We start from the raw sequence: 22,532 nt of genomic DNA, 5'->3' as shown, positions 1-22,532 counted from the left end.
GCATTCCTGTTTCTCTTGACTTTCCAGGGCTGTGCTGCAACCATCCGGCCATAGCTCAGGCATTATCCAGTCCCCTCTCCAGCATTTCTTTTGAAGTTGGACCACTGACCCTCTCATTCAGTATTCAGTAAATAAAATGGATGACGAGCAGTGTGGAACTTACTGCCTTATTGTGAACAAGGATCCAGGCTAGAACACCGGGCCCTTTTTCCCACCAGTGCAACATCCATGTTGCTGAACTACAAGCCACCTAGCTTTGTCTCTTCCTTCTGATCTCACATATCTCTCAGTCTTGATTGCTCAGGGGTCTAGCCTTAAGAGGAAGGTTTGGAAAGGGGAGTGCCTGAACTATAGCCGAGTAGTTAAAGCGCTATGCTGGGAAGTTTGACATAGGTTCAAACCCTACCCTGCCCCTGAGAGGGCTGCAAAGAAACTTGGGCCTCAAGTGTTACAAAACACTGATGTATTCATAGATTGTGTAATCTGTTTGGCAGCTGCTGTGAAATAATGCATATATATATATATCTTTAAAAATGGAGCTACTCTAATTAAGTGCCTGCAGTGTTATGTGTATTCAGCAGCCTATGCTTCAAAATGGCGGTGGGAGCGCTTTAACTAAATCTCATTTGACGAGCTTTAGTTAAGGAGCCCCCGCAGCCATTTTGAAACTTGGGACGTTGAATACATGTGACAGATGTATTCAGCACATGTCAGAGCAGATATCTGGCACATATATAGGTGCCCTACATGTGAGTCGAGCCTTTACAAATATAAAAATGTGGAAAGCCTTGTAAGAAAATGAACTGGGATGATGAAATGGGATGATCTAGTTGTGGATGCTGCTGCTTTGAGCAGTGGGTTGGACTAGATGACCTCCTGAGGTCCCTTCCAACCCTCACTTTTTATGAGCTGTATACTTAATTGTGCTGAAAAATTTCTCAGAATGTTTTTTCTTTTTTTTTATTTTGTAGGTGCGCAGTTGGATAAGATAGGTTTCACAATTATTAGAAAATGCATCAGTGCCATTGAAACACGAGGTAACACATGAAAGAATGAATGAATGTCTTAGGACTGGGAGAAAGTGGGAGTGGGCGGGGGTCGGAGGTAAGGAAAGTGTATGTAATGGATGCTAGTCTCATTATACCCACCATTAGGAATAGCAGCAGCTGGGAGATCAGAAACAGGCTGGAGCTTGCTTCTGCTCAGCCTTGTGTGCGACTTAATTCTCAATTTAGCCCAGGACCAAGGGACACTTCCTCTCAAAGAACTGTTGATATTGGCCAGTTGTTGCTGATCTATCACCAAAGATGTATGTGATTCCAGTTTCTTGTTCTGCATTTAAGCCCGACTGTCACACATTTAATATATTCATTTCACATATGCCTCATGAGGATTTTTGTGTTTTTAAAGGTTTATTTAGATTTGACTTTCAAGAAGAAAAATGTCTAGCTAGGCTGGAAAGTGAAACAAACTATTATTGGTAAAGCTTTTCCTTTTTAAGAAAAGATTAAATTAAAATGGAAACTTTAGTACTGTTTGTCCCCCTTTTGAAAAGGTTTGGAATTTCAGGGTGTGAGCTTTTCTTTCAATCTAAATGTTTCAGAGCTTCTACTCCTGAAGGGGAATTTAGACATATGATTGTGCTGGAGTTGGTTGTTTTAATTATCCAGTGACCAGATGTTGTACAGAGGACAACAGTGATAACTTTTGTTTGTATGCCACATTTCTAGTTTAGAAGATATAGTGGGATAAAATAGTAGTTCAGTTATTTGCAATGAATGCAAGGTCTTATTAGGCAAAATCTTCCACCTGTACAGATTAGAATACAATATAATTGATCAATACAAGTAGTTCCAAAATGTTGGGGACTTAACCATGAATAGCAAAGAAAAATCTGAGAAGTCTTTTATACTTGGACTCTATTTACATCAGTTCAGTCTGACAGATTTGTGAATAAATTCAGATTAGATTAGATTTGAGTTGACACTTTTGGGTTTTCTGGGCTTTCAGATATCTGTCAAATTACCAGTATCTGCTTTATATCAGTCACATAAATCTAGGCTCTTTTGTGTTTGAGTTAGGACATATCACAAATAAAGCACACAAAAAGCCAGCTCCTTCACTACAAAAACCTGATTCATTCCTAAAACAGGTCTGTCCTGTACAATGAATGGGGCCAAAATCTTATGGAAAAGAGAGTATGCAGTTATGTACCTGAAGACTGTATCAAAATGTAAATTCAAAAGAGGACCAAAAGACTGGTTTCTTACCCTACAGGAACTGTAGGTCTTTGAGGTATTGTAAGCAGAGCAGTGCACCACATTTCTAATAGTTATGTGGTCTTGCTTATATGTGAAAGTGTGAATGTTGCTCTGTCTGGCACAACATTTTGGGGGAAAAATGGGGAGGGAAGAGGAACAAAACCAAACCTATGAAAGAGTGATTTTTTTAAAACCCAAAATAGCTGTTGAGGTCAGGCAAAATGAGGCAGACATAGGGTTGCCACATGTGGGAGGGAACTGAAGACATCATGTCCACTATCCTTTGTACTCTCACAAAGCTGTCTTTGTTTCTAGTTACTGAGAATGAACATAAGCTATTTTTTTAAATCTTGTTTTTTGCACATAGTTTGCAGAATCATTCCTAGGGAGACAAGATTAATTTCTGCTCTCTTACACCCAGTGATGTCTGCTGAGCTATCCAGGTGTTAGGAGAGGATGCTGTTTGGACAAGTCTCCTTGGTGCACTTGTGTAATAACATGAGCTGTGCACTGAGGAAAGTTTGATATCCTACAGGCCTCCAGATTTTATGCCTAGGTAGGAAAATATACAATATTTGCTCTTACAACAACTTCTACTGTGATTATTTTACTTTTGCAGTACATTGTCAAGAGCACGTTATATTCAATAGAAGAAAATAGAGGACAGATGCCTTTTCAGAGTCTGTGTCTGTATGCCATGTTTTTATCTCTCTTAATCATAATGGGTGTGAGGTTGGTGTGGGTGGAAAGAGAGGACAGTCTAGTGTGGGTGGAAACTGAGAATAGTCTTGTCATGTCATAGCAGAAAAACTCTGGTATTCAGAGAGAGAAGAAAAGGATAACAGATATTGAACATAAACTTGTCAATGGCTGGATGATTTTCTCAGTTGTGTTCATTTTTATAAAACTGAGAAAAATTATTCATTTTGAATGAATAGAAAAACCAAATACTGTATATGACTTAAAAATCATATTTGCTAGTGGACTGGAATTCTTAAATATTTTTCCTGAGAGGCTATGACTGTAGCCTTTATTTATTGGACTGGAAAAATAGAGTTACCTAACCAACATTTTAAAATTGTATTTTTAACTCCTCAGACCCATTATTTTCACTCAACACACAAATCTAGTGGGATTTATACTCAGGCACTGTATACAAGTGCAAGGCTCAAGGTTCTGATTTTATTATTCCATTTAGATTTACATTTCTGTACCTCAGTGAGTAATGCATGAGATTTACCTGAGTGCAGTTAATTCCAGGGGTAACAGCTAGATGTGTTGGTGTATAATGGCAAAGTTGGCATTCTCTAAAGTGCCATTCGTAAGGATGAATAACATTTCACTTAATATTAGTTTCGCAGCAGCAGCTATTTCAAGGTGTAGAGGCAGATGGCAGTAGTGAGCTGTCATCCCAGTTTTTTCCTAGGTAAGACTGTTTCTGTTTAACTGGGGGGAAGAAAATAGAGAGCCTTCCCACGGAAACAACCTGATATTACCTTGAATTGTGAACGTGCATGAGTGATCACTTCTGTACCATGTAATTGGACATAAAATAAGTGATTTCTGTAGCTCTATTAAAAGCCTACGTCAGCTATAAACCTTAAGCCATACTTGCTTAGTGGACATATTCTGCCTGCTACAGTGTAATTTTGAGACTGTAGTTTCGGCTTATACTTATTATTTGTAGGCATGTCTAACAAATTGGCTGCCATGCCAGGCTCTGGTATCTGAGTGCTAGTCACCTCTAACTTGTGTAAACACAAAGAGAATCAGAATATGTACTAAGAAACCTTGCAGCACTTAAAGCAGCTTGGGCTGCTTGGTTTGAGGGCCACTTCTGTTTGGTGAACCAGTCAGACTTTTAATTTTTAATCAGCAATAAGCCATTAATCTAAAAAGAATCATCTTGTGAATCCCTCAGTGTTTAGGGAAACCTCTTCCACAGCTATCAGTCTGACTTCTGTGGCTCTCATAGAATAGATCAGAAATAACATAATTTCCAACTGTTTTTATGTGTAATGTTTTATTTAAAATTTAATTAAAAGGTAAGGACTGTACTGAAGTATTAATTCCCCTCTGCACACCTCATTTTGCATTAGCAATTAACTCTGCTTCTTTTCGGTTGAGTCATTTTAACTGGATCAATTATCTGATAGTAATTACCAGCACCGAATGATGATTATTGCTCAATAACTCAAGTAACTTTCTGGTTTCAATGCCACTGTCACTTCAGACACATTCACAGCTGCACAACTGTTTTAATACTGAGCAATGAGTTGCTGAGGTTTGGCCTAAATTATTTTTAAATCCTTAAACTTAAGGTACCAACAGTTTGAGTCAGCACAATTTTGTTCTTATTAGTTTTAATGTTAGCAATGCAGAAAATCAATACACAATCTGAGAGCTTGATCTTCTGAGATGAGCAAAAAGCAGTAAGATACATTTGATTGTAAGAATGTTTCTTCAGCTTTTTCTTAGATTCTTGTGTGCTATGCAAAAGGCTTGTTCTGCAGCACTAAAACTAATGATGAATCATCCTGCAAAAGGCCTGGTGCAGTTTGGCAGAGCCTCATGAAATTTGGTGTTCCTGTCAAAGATTATCTTTGCACTAAAGATCTCAAAGAAACACATGGGAAATTGAAGCAAGAGTTGCCCTTCCCTTCACATGCTCCTCAATAACCCTAAATTGCCGGTACTTCCTGCTTTAGGGTGGATCAGAAAATCTTACTCTGTATTAGTGCTGGCAGTTTTCTAAGTTATACAATATAAACTGTCTGAAGACCTTATGCTTTTAATAATGTGACCCACTGGAAAATCTAGTGGAAGGAGATTGACAGTCTTTTTTTTGTAATCTTTCTGAGTTTTGGTAAATTTACTTTATAATAACATTAGTTTACAGCCTACTTTTTAATTCTGCCCACTAATACAATTAAATATACTTCTATAATAGCAGACTTCTCTAGGAAGTTCATCTATTTCTACTATGGTTATCCTGCAATTGAGAAATAAGGCCAAGAAGAAGAGGATGTAAACTTAGAAGCAGAATGTTTTACTTTGCAGAATTCAAGATACTAATATTGAGTATAACAGGATAGTGGTGGTATGTCTCATTTATGCAGCTGGTTGAGTAATTCATTAAGAATAATATTTGTTATGAATAATGCAAATGAATTTTTGGATAGTGCATCCTATACTTATTCAGGAATAAACTTTCCATTATTTGAGTAGTTCTACTTGGCTTTCTTTTTCTTTTTCTCTGTGTTGGAACCATCTGTTGTTGAATCTGGAAGTTCTCTACAAGTTTTCTTTCTGTATGCTGTATTCTTAAATAATTTAATTTTAAAGATTTTTTTCATATTATTCCGATTTTGTGGTATTTTAGTATTTCTAGGTCCATCTGAACACAGGTAATAGAGGTGTTTATTTTTGTTTGCTTTAATTGCACTAGTGCACAAAGGCCTTATTTAGTGTCAACACTATATTTCAATAAGTTGAAACTGATTTCTAACAAAGCGTATGATGAAAGAGTGCAACAGCAGAGTGATTCAGACAGACCTTACCTTTTTTCTTTAATTCTTTTTATGAACATTTAGTACTTATTTCTAGCTTTTACAGGTGTTGTGTCCTGCTTACATAGGAAGTACTGACTACAGTGTCTTGGGTTGAATCCTTCTGGGTGTACCTAGCATGGGGAGCGCAGTGGGTTGGATTGATACCTTGTACTTGGAATATACAACTTGCACCCAAGTATGCACACAGAAAAAAGCAGCTTTAGTTTGAAATGTTGGGAAAAGATCTGGTTCCTCTTTTTCCCCCAAATCTTTTCATTCATCAGGGAAAGGGTAAAATTTAACTAAAGGAAGAAATGACAATTTATCATTTGCTGGGTCTGTTTCTGTCAGAATGTGAATAAGGAAATGCTTAGACTGGATGATTTCTTCTTAAGTAAATGAGAACAAACAGTTATCTTTTAAAAAACCTTCTTTGTCCTTAGTTACTTATAGGCAAACAGGGGAAAAAAATGTCTGTCAGAAATGTCCTAATAGGGTAATCCTGTTGACCAAAATATAACTTAAGATTTGTTTATCTTTAACACATGGATGGTCAGCAAACAGATAGCAGGTAACTGTTTTTGGCCTTCAGCAAATCCTTTTTTTGTAATCTTGGCTAAAAAAGGACTCTGAGGATAGCTGGGGAAAGATTTTAAAGCTTTAATTTATTTTCCTATATACCTTAATGCAGTAGCTGACCTTCATTTATTTTTTTTTCCTTGCCTAATAGGTATTAATGACCAAGGATTGTACAGAGTTGTAGGGGTGAGTTCTAAGGTCCAGAGACTTCTGAATTTGTTGATGGGTACGCCTCTTATCTTATAATATTTTTTTACTATATTGTGATTTATATTCATGGCTATTCTAATTTTAATGTTAATAATTCACTGTTAATATCTTATGTAATATGTATTTTGCATATTCTTCATTTCGGGAAAAGTGAGTTAGTCCTACTCATGGATAAATGTCCCATTCAGCACTCACTGTGACCACCCGGATAAGGAATGTATAAAGACTTAGCTGTTAGTGTAAACCAAGGAAACAGCCAAAAGAATATACTGGAACAAATCATGGGTGTAGTGTCAGATGGTTAAAAGAATCTGGCTTTTGAAGAAAATGTCTATACAAGTTAGGGATAAGAGACTCTCCGTACTATATCTTCCTGTTCCTAGTTTTCCTTTAAGCAACTTAAGTATGGTCTACATTCTATTTTTATGCTAGCACAGTTGTTAGGGTTTGATTTGATTTATAGACATGTTTAGTGTGTGTGTGTAAAAATCACACCTGACTCTGTGTGTGTCTGTATAATATGTATTCACAAATATGAATATAAACTCTAGTACAAATGCAGTTTTACTAGTGTAAACATGCCTCAAGCAGTTTAAGTTACACAAGTTCGGGAAGGTTGTGTGTGTGTAATATATATTTCCTTCTGAGGAACCTGATGCTTGTTTAGCTACATCTTTTGCCACTCTACTGCCCCCTAGAAAAGTATTGGCACCTGGTGGGATTCTTTCACCAGCTTAGAATCTCTCATCAAAGCAGTAGCCATGACTGCATGATGTGCAACATTTACAAATTCTTGTCTTGAGCACTGGAAGTGCATGCAGTCAGACAAGACCACTGGGATTAGTTCGTTTTTATAGAGCTTGCAAACCTGTCACTTGACAGCAAGGGTCTGATTCTCAGGGATTCATTGGTATGCAGAGAAGCTTGTTTGCAGTTTGCACCAGGCTCTTCTCCAGAACCATGCATGCTCCATCTGTGCTGATAACACAGTGTTCTTTGGCACTGCAAACTAGAGGAAACCAGAAAGTGAATTCATTTCATTACCCCAGACATTATGTGAATGACAAAGCGCTTTTATATTATATACTGCTGTCAATTCAGTGCCACCTGTAAGACTTTTTTTACAGGCTGTCTCTTCAGGAGTGATACGACATCAGGCTTGAGGACCTGTATGTCATATCAATCCGTCATAATGACCTTGCTAAATATTAATTTATATGATATCTTACTTTAATCAATATTAACTGTATGCTGAGGTAGTCAGTCAATGCGCATAAACCTGTCTGCTTCATAAAGCATTGTAGCAAGAAGACAATGTTAAGAAAGATAAACCAAAATTAATAATAACATTAACAATAAATAACTGGCATGCAACTGATTCTGATGACTGGTTATCTGCTTAGGAATTGAAGACTTAATAATCAATATCCCATTTTAGCCATTAACCACAGGAAGGATTATCTGTCATTGGTCAAAGAACCTTATTAGAATGCATTTGCTGTCATTGGCTATCTTTTGTTTTTTCTGTTCGCTCATTTAGCTTGGGTGTGCAGTTTTGGCCATCATATTTTCCTCTTTACCATTAGTGGTATCCAAATGAAATAGATTCAGGTTGCCAGTGGTTCAGTAGCAGCTGGAAGAATTTAATGGGGATTCCAGCATCTGCTTTTACTTAATTTTAAAATTAGAAACACTTTTTTTTGCTCATTTCCAAGTTTCACATAATCATTTGGAATCAGAAGATTACACTGGTATCAAGACAGAGAAACACTGAATAGAAAATAGTTACAGTACAGCCAGAAGGTATATGTACATTTTGACTCTATTCTCATGTAAGAATTGAGAAGAATTTCTTTTTTATTCAGCATTATGGAAGAATACAAAATATCTGATTGAGTAATAAAGCTTCTTATATATTCTTTGAGATAAAAAGCTCCTTCTAGTTTTGCTAAAAGTAACAAAACTGAAATTGGATTAATCTAAAACTTTTATATTATTTCTTTAATAAGATTCCGAAGTGAGCTTGAGCTACTTTTTAATTACCATGAGCTACCAAATTTGAGTGGTCTGGAGTGCAAAGAGAATGAGTTGAACTTCCAAATGTTAGTCAAAGAGCTTGCATATAGCTCTTGTCTCTCTTTGAAAAATATTCTGGAATCAGAGGGAGAGGTGAGGAGAGCATGTTGATAGAAAGACCCAAATTATGGTCCTGCTTCTACAATATGTTAGGCACACAAAGCCTCCCATCTGTCCAAGTGAAAATTTGTGTAATTGGGCCTGACCCATTATAAAATTAGGTTAAAGCAAACGTTCATACCATTATGTAGAAGTGGAGAAAGTTCATAATTAACTTATAATTTGAATTTGCCTATAACTTGCACAGTGCTGTGGTGACCTGACTTCTAAACATCATCTCATTTTAAATTTGGATAACAAAAATACTTTGTAAACAACTCTCTCCCTTTCCCCTGAAATGTATATGAATTTAATTCCTTAATTTATTCTAAAGAACAATAATCACAACTTCAAAGGTATCATAAGCTATTCAGAACACACTATCAGCCTCTAGAACGCTCAAATATGCTCTAGGGGCCACTTACTTTTCATATAATCAGCAAAATAAACAATGTGCTGTTATGTTTGTTGTATGTAAAATATAGGCCAGTTTTCATGAAATGATTGCTTCATGATGAGGGGGCTGTTAACGGCTTGAATATTCTAATGGTGGCTTCCCGTTCAGCTTCTGACACTGATAACCGTAAAAAATGAAAAGTGTTGCATTTCATAGAAAAGAATTTTGGAGAACATCTACCTTTTAATGTAAAAAGCGGTCAGGGCTTCAACACTGAATTCTTTGTTTTGCCCTTTTTTTATATATGATATCCATTTAAACTTGCTCAATAGTCTTTTTTTAAACTCTAAAACAGAAACAAACCTGCTTCTTATAACCTAGCACCTAGTGAGACATGCTGGTTTTATAAGCCCTATTCCCATCATGCCAGAAATATTAGGAGAAGACTTTGGATTTTCAAAAATGGTTTGCTGACAAGTTATTTGTGCGTATGTAAATATTTGCATCTGCACATGCTGTTCTTGCATGAAAAAGTAGTTGTTGCATTGACAAATAGTGGTTTGTGCACAAGTGCTGGTACCAGTTTAGAAATGCTGTTGAGGCCCTTTTGCCAAGTGTGTCCTTAAATATTCAGAAAAAGTAGAGTGGTAACAGCCAAATATGACTGATAAGGCAACAGTCAGAGTGAACATCAAGAAAAAATGCCTTAAATCTCATTCTCATTCATGTTGTGTATTTTTTGAGGTAGACTTAATAGGAGGGTATTCTTAAAAGGTTCCAGTGCGGCAGGGGTTAGTAATTAAATCCTTTCCCAGCATTTTCTTGCATGACGAAAAATATCTTTTAATTAAGCAGGATTTTCTGAAAAATGTTTAAGTCTGAATTCCAAATATGTCACTAACAAATTGCACTGAACCAAGTGCATCTTCTGATTGCAAAGGAGAATCAATGATGATTGAGGAGTTATTTGAAAACAGTGAAGATTTAATAGTGGATTGCTAACAAAGTCTCTATAGAGTTATTAGTTTCTGATGTGACAGCTGCTTTTTATTCCATGAAGTTAGCAGAAAGGTTTCCTTCTCAGTGGAAAGAATGTGATCTCAGAGAACAGAGGAATATAGCACATTAAAAAAAAAAAAAGAAAAGAAAAGGAAAGATTTCATTTAGACAGACTTCAGGTTTTTGGATGGTGTTTGGCTCATAGCAAATTGATAGAAAACGTTATCTGACTTGTATTTTAAAATGAGATTTAAATAATTCATTTAATGAGAGGGAATATTCAGTTACAGAAATAATTGGTTGGCACAGCTTTTAGAACAGAATTATTTAGTCCCAGTTAGAAAGGACTGCACCTTTAATCAGGGTGCCTAATTTGATTTTTCACATGTATCTGTCGTTTGTCTGATGAGCACAGTAACAAATGAGTTCTGATTTGTACAAACTGATCAAAATGTAATCAGTGTCAATTACTATCGTTGTATTTTACTTCATGTTTCTGTCAGCTTCTGTAATCAAAAGATGCTGAAAGTGCTTAAAGTCACAAGACACCTCGGGTAATTTGTCTATGTACGTGTGATGTTTTGGCTGTGAAATAGCCATCACTTCCTGTTCTAAAGCTCTGAGACTTGATTTTAAATTTTAAAATTGCTGGGAAGTGGCAGTATGTTGTCTTGCTTCTTTTTATATTCACAGGCATCAAAGGTAGATCCAGGGGATCCAGCTGGTCCCTGTCGTCGTCCCCCACCCCGCCTTTGACTGTGTGCTGTATGCACAGTGAGCTCTGGGAGCACTATGAGCTTGCCACTACTTGGTTTGGGCTCTGCCTGGAGTATCTACTTCTCTTTGCTCTTCCCCTCCCTTCTTCCATCCCCCTCTGAATTCAGCACAACAGGGGGAGGGAGGGAGAAGCAGCTGGTAGCAATGCAGCTCCATAGGTCCATGCTTCTGCTTCTCATCCCATTTTCTCCTTTCCTGGCTGCTCAATTAGTGGGAGGGTGGAAAGATGACCAGCAAGTCCTGGAGTTGCTTGAAAGCAGGATCTGGGCAGACCCTGCACTGGTGAGCTCAGAGATCATATGTAGACTTCCCACCAGGAGCTGCCAAGAGCTCAGTGGCACCCTCGGGATCACAGCAAAGGACTGTAGCCACGTCCCCTTTGGCTATGTGTCTCTTCACTTCTTGTGCCCACCCCCACTGCCAAAGTGGATGTGGCTGCATCTCCTTTACTGCAATCCTGGATCTGCCCAACTTGGTCATAAGTCTTCATAAGAGCTCAATTTCATCAACCCTATTTTATTAGCTTAGTAATAACTAAACATAAAAAAGATCACGGATATTGTGTGGAATGACAAAATTGTCAAAAAGCAAAAGCCTTTGTCTTTCCGCTGGAACACTGTAAAAAAAACATTCAAGAGACATACATCTGACTTAAATTGTAGGGACTGTTTACCAACAGAAAACTCTTATCTTATGCTTTTTCACTTCCATCATTTCCTAATGGCAGCAAGCAGCATCATGTAGTAGATGCTCAATGTTTTTGCACTAAAGCACCAAGGATCAAATTAGATCCTTAAAACAAATCTATTTAAAAGTATCTGAAATTTTTTCTCAGCATACTTTGATTTAATGTAACGAGGGGAAAAAAATAAAATATCGCTGCTTCCCCTGCTCTCCCCAAAACTGTCACTTAAGATTTCCCTTTTCCCCCTCCCCCCATTGATTTTGTGATTTATGTCTCTTTGCAATTCTCTCCTTACAGAAGGCATCTTGGCTCTTCTAAATAGGAGAGCCTGGAAATACCAATGTCCATAAATAACTTGGAGCGGTAGCATACAGTTGAGGAAAGAATGATCAGTGAAATAGTTTGAACAGTGCACAAAAATATAAGATTGGGGTATACCTCTGATGCTGAATTCAACTTCTATTTTAATAATAAAGACAATATATTTCTGAATAATCTACTTTAAATTTGATTTATACCTGCGTTGGGTCTTGCACTTGATTGCATCTTTTCAATATTGTATTATTGTTGTCTGACTTCAAACATACATATGCTGTCCCATGACTTAGATTAATACCAGCTTTAATATATGTGCAGATTTAGATTTTTTTCTCCCCCCTTTGATCACTTTGCAGATGCAAAAACCTGCAATGAAGTTGATTTGGAAAATTCTGTCGAGTGGGAAGTGAAGACGATTACTAGTGCTATGAAGCAGTACTTGAGGCAAGCTTATATTTGTTAACTATTCATAATTGAACTCTAATTGGTGTAGCCTGGAGCTGTGTTACTGTTTTGATCATTTGCTTTTACTGTTGTTTAGACAAAAGTCCACACTGCATGTCAATCCCACATATGTATTTAAGGCACTGGTTTTTTTATGCCTTAGGAGGAAAAGCTTCATACTTTCATGAAGAGTGTGTTAAGATTAGTGACACAACTTAAAGTTTAGGTGTGATAGATGCCTAAATGTTTGGCTTCCCTCTTCAGAGTTGGTCATTCTTACAAAAGTTGCTATTTAAAATCAGGTTATATTGTTTGTAAACCCTTTACTTTACTTTTTTATTTTGGTAAACCCCAAGGGGGAGAAATGAATGAAAATATTTTTAAAATGCAGAAATCTGAAATTGTTAGCATTTTGAAACTTGAAGAATTTGGCCAACGTTTATATATTGTCATTTTTTCTCTCTTGTTTCCCAGATAGAATCGGGGGGCGGGGTGGATATAGTTTTAAGAGTGTTGGATCAGTTCTGTAACCAATCTGACTTTGTATTAAGTTTTATGTTTTTTGTAATTCACAGCATACAACTTTTTGTTAGCCCATTATGGTTTCATATTAGCACAGCATGGATTTTTTTTTTTAACTTAAAACTAAATGAGTGCATGTGGAAAAAGTAAATTGCTCTTTTAAAAACGTAAGTTAGTGAAAATAAGGTTTCATCTACTGCCAGCATAGGTATCTGAAAATATGTGGGAACTCTGGAGTATTAATCTTAAGATTTTAAGTATAGATCGGTGTTTCTCAACCCAAAATGCTTTGCAAGAATATATGAAAGAGTCACAAACAGACTTTAAAAATGGATTCTCCTTTAAAGGAGAAAAACATGGGAAACTGTGGCTTTTCCCTTGCAAGCTGTCAGAGTTCTAGCCTGCAAGGAGCTGCTGGGGGCCCCCCAAAGGGGCGCCTTCCCCCCCCCCCCACCTACACTGGGGGGCTGGGGCCTGGGGGCAGTGGCTTGAAAGGGGGCACTGGGTCAGGACTGGCCATCAATGTTTACAAATGGGTCCTGGTACAAAAAAGTTGAGAAGCACTGATATAGATAGATAGGAGGAAAAAAAATTGTTCACATGCGTAAGATTAAAATTGCCTGTCCAAAGTATAAAATCATTTTATGTATTACAATAATTTAAAAACCTCAGAAAGTCAGCCCAGAAAATGAGGGAGGTTTAATCTGTTTCCCATATTGTTCTGTGATTATTTTTATGTAATAAAGGTTTTTTCTTGAGAGCTAAAATTTTTACTAGTAATTCTGAGTATTTAGCCTGATCTTTGCAAGGGGCCTAACTTTTCCAGTGGTGCATCTTGCAAAGTCTAGTCCCCAAAATAACCTAAAGTTTAAGTACCTCAGGTTCCATATCAGTGTTGCCATTTATCTGACCAGTCACGATTCACCAGTGGAGAAAATATAAAAGAATTGCAAATAACTGTTTGTGATCACTCTATAGTTACATAAATTCACAAGAAAGCTGTGAGTCTTGTGTATAAGAACATTAAAGAAAATCATGATCCTGCTCTTTGAATATCCCAGGAACAAAGAAGAAGCATGTTAAGTGGATAAACCCACTTGAGGTGGGGGGGCGGGGTTTTTTACAAATCAGTTCTGTCACACTTCCTTATTTTTACAGTTTTAAAAGAAAATAAAAAAGGGATGAGGTATACAGCATCCCTATGATTTCTTAATTTCAAGATCTGTGGAAGGCATTTATTTTGTATTAGAGGGTTCACTTCATCTGATGGAATTTAAAGTTTGTTTAGTCTTGTTTTCCCTAGATTGTGAGCTTAATGTCGCACCATTTCCATGTGTGCTGCAAATCATTGCAGTTTGTGAGTTGACCCTAAAAAGGGCTGTTCCCAGTGGAAAGGTAACACATCAGTATTTTTGAAGGGCTTTCCTGCTCAGCAGAAATACAAATAGGAATGAACCTATGTGAACTTACTGTATTTGGTGATTCCATGTCATTTTTGTCTTACAGAAGCCTTCCAGAGCCTCTAATGACGTACGAGTTGCATGGAGAGTTCATCGTTCCTGCCAGTAAATATTTGACTCGAGTTCAAATAGAATGATGTTTTTTGTTTTTTTTTATGATAGCACTATTGTGGTTCAGGAACAGATGCTGCAAATGCAGTTTCAGGGACAAATGCTTATTTCAACTAAGTAAGAAAGAAATAGGTATAAAAGATAACTGGGATTTTTTTTACATGGAAGTAAGACTATTGTATGAAATAATATATAAATATACCATAGGTGCCATAATTTGGTTCAACACATGGAGTAATTTTTTTAAAAGTACAGAAATCTGAAATGCACAGCATATTGATAATTTCAGTTGGACAAAGTTGGCTTTGACTTAGTACCTTTCACTGTGTATTTATTTTTATATGAAAATATAAGTTTGAATTGGAGTTGTTTTTCTTCCTGTTTGACTGGTTATATCATAGTGAACATTTTCTATACAGCACAGTAGAACCCCCTACAGTAGTTCAGGTTGGTTAAATTTTCATATCCTCTAGTCACAATCCATCTAATCACTTTAAAAAAAAATAAGTTTAGTAGAACACTATGCTAAAGAAAAACCATACAAGCCCCTGGATCATAAAAGTGATGACTCCTGACTCTTGTTTTTAGTGCCATCTCCCTGTGAGGTCTGTATTCAAGCCAGCTGAAGTTTTCTCATGTATCACTAGAAAAAGGGAACATACAGACCGAATTAAACTGTTGCAGTTAAAGAGAAGGTAGAACAGCAGTTATACTTCAGCTGTATGATATCTAATGTAAATAGAATTCTTTGAGCAGAAATTGTATAAGAAGAAAAAGGTTTTGGCAAAATATCAAACAAATGTTTAACTGATCTGCTTTCTAGCTTGTGGCACTTCTGACAATCCATGGGAAGAAAAATTAAAGTAAATTTTGAGGACAATTATTTTATCTTGTTGGCCTGCTATTATAACTGGCATCAAATAGCAGAATTCAGGTTTCTCTTCTTTACTAGAGTGCTTTAACACTTAGAGAAAAATAAAGCTTTTACTGTCTTTAGAGTTACAAAATGAGAGCGTATGTCTGTCTGCTTGCTTATTTGTGGTCATTGATAAAATTAGATCTCTTGTAAAGCTCAGAAGTCATAACATTAAAAAGGAAATATTCCGAACTCAGTTGATATAGGTCTTGTGAAACAGCCATAAAATATCACTGAGGCCAATTTGTAACATTCAAGATACTTACCTAAATAATATGTATTTACACAGTCATGTAAGATTGGATTCAATTAATTTATTTTACTCATAGGTCATAACAATATGACAGTAGTTTTGGCATGTATTTTCTCTTCCTCCATTTCAGTAGTGCACGTGAAAAAGCTGAAGAGTTTTAGGGAAACAAGGGTCCAGGTCCTAGATCCAAATATGCTAACAGTTTAGTTGAAGGGATGAATTTGAAAAATAAAGGGGAGAAACTCACCCAATGAACTTTGGCTATTAAAGTTTTAAAAAACAGGTTTTCAAATTGTCTTTGTAATCTTGAGTAGAAAAGCAGAGTGTAAGGAATATTTTGAGGGTGTTTAGTAAAAATGGTTTGCATCTGTAATTTTAAACACTAACAATACTGATTGTAACTATGTAGTCAGTCTTTGACTGTTACATACAGTTCAGTTGATGGGGGTTGGACTAGATGACCTCCTAAGGTCCCTTCCAACCCTAATTTTCTATGATTCGATAATAACACTACACTAGAGTCAGGATTGTACAAAATCTTGGCAAGATTTCTTTCCCTGGCATTACAACCTGGTGCCCCTGAATTTTGATAGGCTTATTAGGATTGCCCCTGAATTTTGATTTGCCTTCTGGTAACATTTTTTCCCTGGTGAATTATGACTAAGCATGTTCTCTACAAACATATTTTTAAACCTAGAAAAGGAACCATCTAATAAATAAGTATTTAGTATAAAAGCAATTCTATCTAGGGTTACCATATGTCTTGGTTTTCCTGGACTTGTCCTCTTTTTGGGTCCTCTGATCTCCATCTGGTCATTTTTTTGTTTTAAATAGGATCAAATGTCCAGGATTTTGGTCAGCTCAGCTGTGTGAGGGAGCGGGTGCCTGTCGGCACTGGGAGAAGCTGACCAGGTGCTGGGGCTGCAGCAGGGCAGGAGAGGAGAGGTGGAGAAGCGGGGCCAGGCCCTTCAGGGGCAGCAGGGAGCTGCAGGGCTGCCTGGTGGCAGAGGAGAGGTCCCAAGGATCCTAGCACATGCCTTTTTCATTTATTTCTCTTGCAGCAGCATCTGATCACCATGGGGACTGCAACTTGTAGAGGGGGCTGGGTTGTAGGCAGTAGCCCACTGTGGGGAATAAGGGTTGCATGGGTGGGGCAGCTGGGAGATAGGGGACCAAGGGGCTTTGGCTTGGAAGGGTGGGGCGGGGGACTGTCAGGAGTATGGGACAGGGCTGCGGGTCTGGAGTGAGGGACTCCAGCGTGGCCCAGGGGGGCAGGGGACTGTGGATTTGGAATGAGGGGCTCTGGCAAGGCCAGGGGTCTCCGGGTCTGGAGTGAGTTGTAGCAGCAGGGTTGGGGGGGGGCTGTGCCTTGGGATTGAGGGTCAACAGAATGGGCAGGGCCAGGGCACTCACAATCATATACCTCCCCCTCCCCACCTCTACCCCCACTCCTCCAGGGCATGCAACAGATGTCCTCTTTTTTGGAACTGGAAATATGGTAACCCTAGTTCTATCACAGCTAGTGTTTGACAATGATGATAGTGTCAGAACTTCCTGTTTCATATTATTTCCTATGGCTCCTCATGCTTTTCTGTATTGTTTCTTACCTTCGGTACTTTCTGACACAAAGGGAGGTCTTACAGGCATTTTACGGCTAGTCATTCTTTAAACTTGATTGTTCTATTTTATCAAGTTATGAAAAATAGAAAGAAGCTGATTTACTTCTCAGCTTTTTAGAACCCTGCTCTCATCTATTTAATATATAAGCCTATGTAGCCAAAATGATTTCTTCCCCTGGCTATCCTCAAGGAATCCATTTGTTGTTTACACTCAGATTTACTAACTAACTACACCCAGTAAAGGACATAGCTGATGCCAAGAATCCTTTATGTTGATAATCTAACTCAGCAGTGCAATCCAACTAGGATTATTTTTTTTTTCTTTTTAGGTGTTATCACTTTGGAGCCTGTTAGTCCCCCTTGAATGTTATCCTGTGCAGTTGCTGATGCAGGGTGTTTAGATGCAATGTCACCAGTTGTCTAGCACTTACAAAACTGGATGTAAATGATGATGATAATTAATAAATGATGCTAAAAGGATAAGGAAGTCTTCTTTCACACCTGGCTTTTACAATGAGAGGCTTTACCAGCAACATGATTTCTTACCTTGCAGTATGTTTCTAAGCAGATGAGTACAGCAGAAGAATAACTACATCTGCCAGTTTCTAAATATAGATGAGCAGAGAAAAGCTTCCTTTTGCAGGTGGATTGACAGTCATTTTACAGATAAGCAACAAGCAGGATTACTTGAAAACAAAGCACATATGTTCAGTTTTGCTGTATTAAGAGATGTTTAGTGCTGAAGCAAGCTATCCTAGAAAGCTTTTGTTGTTGGGATGGGGGAAAAGACCTTTGTTTCTAATGTTCAGATGAAGTTGCTTATTCTTGTTGTTTTCATATAGAAAGTGGCAGTCCAGAGTCCCGAGTGAGTGCCATACACTTCTTGGTTCATAAACTTCCAGAGAAAAACAAAGAGATGCTTGACATTTTGGTGAAACACTTAGCAAAGTAAGCACCCCAAGTTCATTTTATTACTTTTCAGAGAAGTTCCCCCAGTATGGCCCCTCTCCCATCACTTTGAGAGATCTACTGTGGACCAAATTAATTGTAGTTGGAGCCAAGGCAGGTCATGACACTGTCATGTACAATACCAAGAACAAACCTGCAAAAGCAGACGAGAAGTTTGATTTTCACTGTGTGTGTTTTGGAGAAGAGGGCAGAAATCTAATCTCTTAATGAAGCCATATAAGCATTTACTTAGTGACATTGCCAGCAATTGAATGTTTGATTGAAGTGAGAAGAGGAACACTATACTTTCTCTCTGTAAATTCTGGCAAAGAGAATAGTGGAGATCTGTTAGCAAATTTAGTTTGGTTTCACACCCAAGTCCAAGGCTAAAAGCATTGTGCATGTATAAGTTCAATAAGCGACAGCTTTTGTTTCTTAAAATACTGATGGAAAATGGCTTTTCCTATTTTCCAGAATTCAGTATGCTTTTATATGAAGAACCTTTGCACAAAATAAACTTCTAAAACATGGGCTAAGGAAATGTAGTGTTTACATTTGTAAAGTATACTGCATTTTCTAGGAGTAATGGAAACTTTTCATAACCTAATTCCTGTTTTTAACTTCAAATCTTTTTGAAAAGTGTTTCAAATCACGCCAAGAAGAATCTAATGACTGTAGCAAATTTAGGAGTGGTATTTGGACCAACCTTAATGAGGCCGCAGGAAGAAACCGTGGCAGCCATCATGGACCTAAAGTTTCAGAATATTGTGGTGGAAATCCTTATAGAAAACCATGAGAAGGTAAGACCGTGTGTGTGTGTGTGTGTGTGTGTGTGTGTGTGTGTGTATTCACTATTTAGATTTTATTTGTAAACATGCAAATGTAAATACAAGTGTACAAGTAAGCATACAAGTGTAGCATGAATTAACTCTTGCATTTTATGGAATTGTGTTCATTCTTACATTTTGCATATGTGCATATCCCTGTGCTTAGCTACCTTTTGTGTATATTTAAACTGACATATCAACAGGCACATTCATTAATTTAGATGTACAGTTATTCAGTTTATCCATACCTTAGTGCTAGCTGTGCAAAAAAGGGTTTTTATGCAAGGTAAACGGGGTCTTTCGATCCAGTGGACACAATATGAGACTGGATGGGAAAGAACCTGCTTTCTTTTTTCACATTTGACACTAATTTTGTGACATCTCAGTCAAAGCACTTAATCTTTTTCCCCTTTTGTTCCCCCCCAGAACTCATACAATAAAATATCATAATGTACTATGAACTTTACAGGTAAAAGTACTGGGTGAAAGCTAAGCATTAAGAATATTTCTTTAAAAGTTTGGCTGTGAGTTTTATTTTCAAGTCTTTGATCCCAAGCATCACAATAGTTACAATGGAAATTGCTGATGCTGCACTACATCATTGTAGTTTAAACACACCAGGGGGCCTTGCTTGACTCTGGGCTCTTATGTGTTTTGTTCTTTTTAGATTGTAATGATTGGGAGAAAAGCAAAAGCTCCGAAAGCCATTAGCTTGTTTTGACAACACAAGCTGTCATACTAGATCAGGCAGAACTCAAGCAAATGATCTTGCCCTCTCCTCTCACATTCTTCAAACAGTGAAAGTTGTTACTTTTAATGTCAGTATTGTTACAATTGCAGATCTGAGATAGGGGGCAAAGAGCTGAATGGGTAAAAGTTTGCACCTTTCAAAACACTTGGTTTTACGTTCTGCAAGTGAAAGCATCAGCCTCAGTTCATGTTACTTGGTGGGAGAAAGGAGGAGATTTTTTTTTGTTTTTTAAGGAAAGCTTAGATTCTGGATATTAAGAATTGGCGGGGGGGGAGAAAGTCCAACCTATTGGCAATTGTAAGTGAAATCTGGAGCCCTGGGTGGGCAGTTGAGTTTCTGCTTAGTTCTGAAACCACCGTACAGTTTTCCATGCTGAGTACTAGGCCAGTTCAGCTGCTTATTTTTACTTAAAAGCAGGACAGCAATTTCATATTTGAAACATTAGTTATAGGTTTTTTTTCTTGTTCTTGAAGAAACTGTAGAAGAGCAGTATGGAAAGTACATCAAAGTGATATTGCATCAGCTTCCGCAGTTCAGTTTTTATGCCTCTTTTCAGATCCAATAGGTTAAAATTTGTATTTTTGCCTAAAAGGTCTTCAGTTTCTACAGTTACCCATCTTGCCAAGGGTTTGCCTATTCCACTGACCTTTTTCTGCCACTTACAGATGGCTGCTGTCCAAACTGTCAGGGAGCTTGGGTATAACAGGTAGGTGGACTCCAAGTATTATAGCCAAATAGATGTGGGAGCGTTGCAGCAGTTGTGGACAGCCTAAGCACGCTTCCTTTAAAAATTACTTTTACTTTCCCTGGCTCCCAACAAGAAGTTGGCAGTATATGCAAACCAGTTTAGCAGCAGCAGTCAGGTGTTTGATTTTGCACAGTCAGTTTTTGTTGTTTTGAACATCTACATCAGACTGTCAAAAGATACTTTATATTATTTTTTAGTTTATTTATAGCCCTGTTGAAATCTCAGGAAACAGTCTAACAGCTGTGGGTATAATCCTGGCCTTTTACATACTTCTTTCAGACTGAAATATGCCTCCTTGCTAGTGATTAGCAGCTTTTCTTTAAGAGAAGCTGAAATTGGCCTAGAGGGAGTGCTGTGGGGTCAAGACTGAGGGGCTTGGACAGAAGTCTGAAGTAACATTTTCCTGGCTTCTGCCTGCACAATGGCTGGCTCTAGCATACTACTCAGGAAAAGCTGTTCTTTACCGTAGCATCAGGTTCAATCAGATAATCAAAAATAAGACCAAAGTTTCTGAAATGGATATTGAATCAGTTGGTTTCCTTCTCCTGTACTCCAAATACTAATCTGCTCAGTAAGTTTTAACTTATGAACATTGGTAAAACTGCAGCACATTATTTATGATGCCATCATGCTGTCATTAGACATCATTAGTGTTCACTAAGTACTGCTGTTGAAGAATCTCCACAATCCATTTCTAGTAAGAGAAATAGTTAATTAGGTTGCTAGCTTTGAAGTACTGGTCCAGTAACTCAAGCATCGTTACTTGACTGAGTCCTAATTAGAGAACTTTTATGTAGTTTGCGTGGTGAAAACTGGCTCTGGGGCTTGCCCTGGGATAAGAATATTTTGCTTAATGCAGAAGCTATTGCAGAAGCTATTTGCTTAATGCAGAAGCTATTTGCTGATAAGTACACTTATTTTCTGCTTGCTAGAAACTACTTGGTGCCACATTCACCTTATTTACAGACTTTTATATGTACTTCCAACTGGTGGTGGCAAGCCAATTACAGTAGCTTTGTAGTACTGGCTGTAGAAGAAAATCAGACCGGTATTGAAATTGTGGAAACAGTGATTGCTGCAGGTAAAAAACCCCTGAGATATCAGTACCCGGCATTAAAATTAAACAAGGAGTAAGGATGCAAGGGGACAGATAAGGATTAAGGGAATATCAGTTCAATATTTGTAGTTGTCCAATGTAGATAGGTATAACTGGTGGCTTCTATCTCTGATCCAGTGGTGTCTGCCCTAGCTGGAAGGGGAAGTTGCAGAAGCAACCAAACTAGTGACTGCTGCTCTGAATAACACAGGGGTAAATGGGGAAAGGATTTCCTGAGTACTATTTCTTCAAACCAGGAACTATATCAAAGAAGCTACTTCCCTTTCAGGGGAGCCAGACACCAGGACATGTGGCCTAGGGGAAAAACTCAAGGAAGTTTCTATCCAGTAGGGGTAGCTATAGAAGCAACCAGAGCCAGGGACCTTCAGACATTGAGTCATTTCTACAGAACTAATGTGACTTCCTTTGCCTGTGTTGATGGGCTGTTTGCTCCAATCCTTCTTTCCCTCAACTTTCAAGTCTTTTCACCTTTGCTTTTCTTTACATTTTAGCCTTCATAGGCTCTTCTATCCTGCCCTGCTTAACTCTTACTTCAATGTCCCATGTTCCTTTTATATCCTCTCTGTTGAGCTTATCCCAGGGGTAGGCAATTATTTGAGCTGGAGGGCCAATTAAGGAGTTTTGATGAGCTGTTGTGGGTCAGGTCAGCCCCCCTGCCCCCATGTTGGGTCATTCCTTCCTCTTCCATCTGCCTGCTCACCAAAACTCCCTAAGTGGCTTTGCCCTGTGTGCAGCCACGCTGATGGGATGGGGATGTGGGCAGACAGGGAGCAGCATCACAGGCCGGTCGGGCCAGGATCGGGATTGCAGTGTTGACAGCATGGGCCCAGGGCAGAGCTGCAATCTGCTCCCCGTGCACCCCTG

General features: G+C 38.0%; 1 protein-coding gene across 4 annotated transcripts in view; it reads left to right on the top strand.

Moving 5' to 3' along the window:
* The window catches only part of ARHGAP10 (Rho GTPase activating protein 10), a 221,633-nt gene that overhangs the window by 120,400 nt on the left and 78,701 nt on the right, over positions 1 to 22,532 (top strand). For all 4 annotated transcript variants that reach the window (XM_006023709.3, XM_025204307.1, XM_006023708.3 and 1 more), the window contains exons 13-18: positions 972 to 1,037; positions 6,543 to 6,617; positions 12,309 to 12,396; positions 14,425 to 14,483; positions 18,120 to 18,225; positions 18,866 to 19,025. In XM_006023709.3, the coding sequence (XP_006023771.1) occupies positions 972 to 1,037; positions 6,543 to 6,617; positions 12,309 to 12,396; positions 14,425 to 14,483; positions 18,120 to 18,225; positions 18,866 to 19,025 (554 nt within the window). The remainder of the gene's footprint in view (positions 1 to 971; positions 1,038 to 6,542; positions 6,618 to 12,308; positions 12,397 to 14,424; positions 14,484 to 18,119; positions 18,226 to 18,865; positions 19,026 to 22,532) is intronic.

This window comes from Alligator sinensis, unplaced genomic scaffold (genome assembly GCF_000455745.1).
Source record: "Alligator sinensis unplaced genomic scaffold, ASM45574v1 scaffold169_2, whole genome shotgun sequence".
NCBI classification, from domain to species: Eukaryota; Metazoa; Chordata; order Crocodylia; family Alligatoridae; genus Alligator; species Alligator sinensis.
The sequence above is the reverse complement of the archived record's forward strand: the minus strand, read 5'-3'. Positions and strand labels throughout refer to the sequence as shown.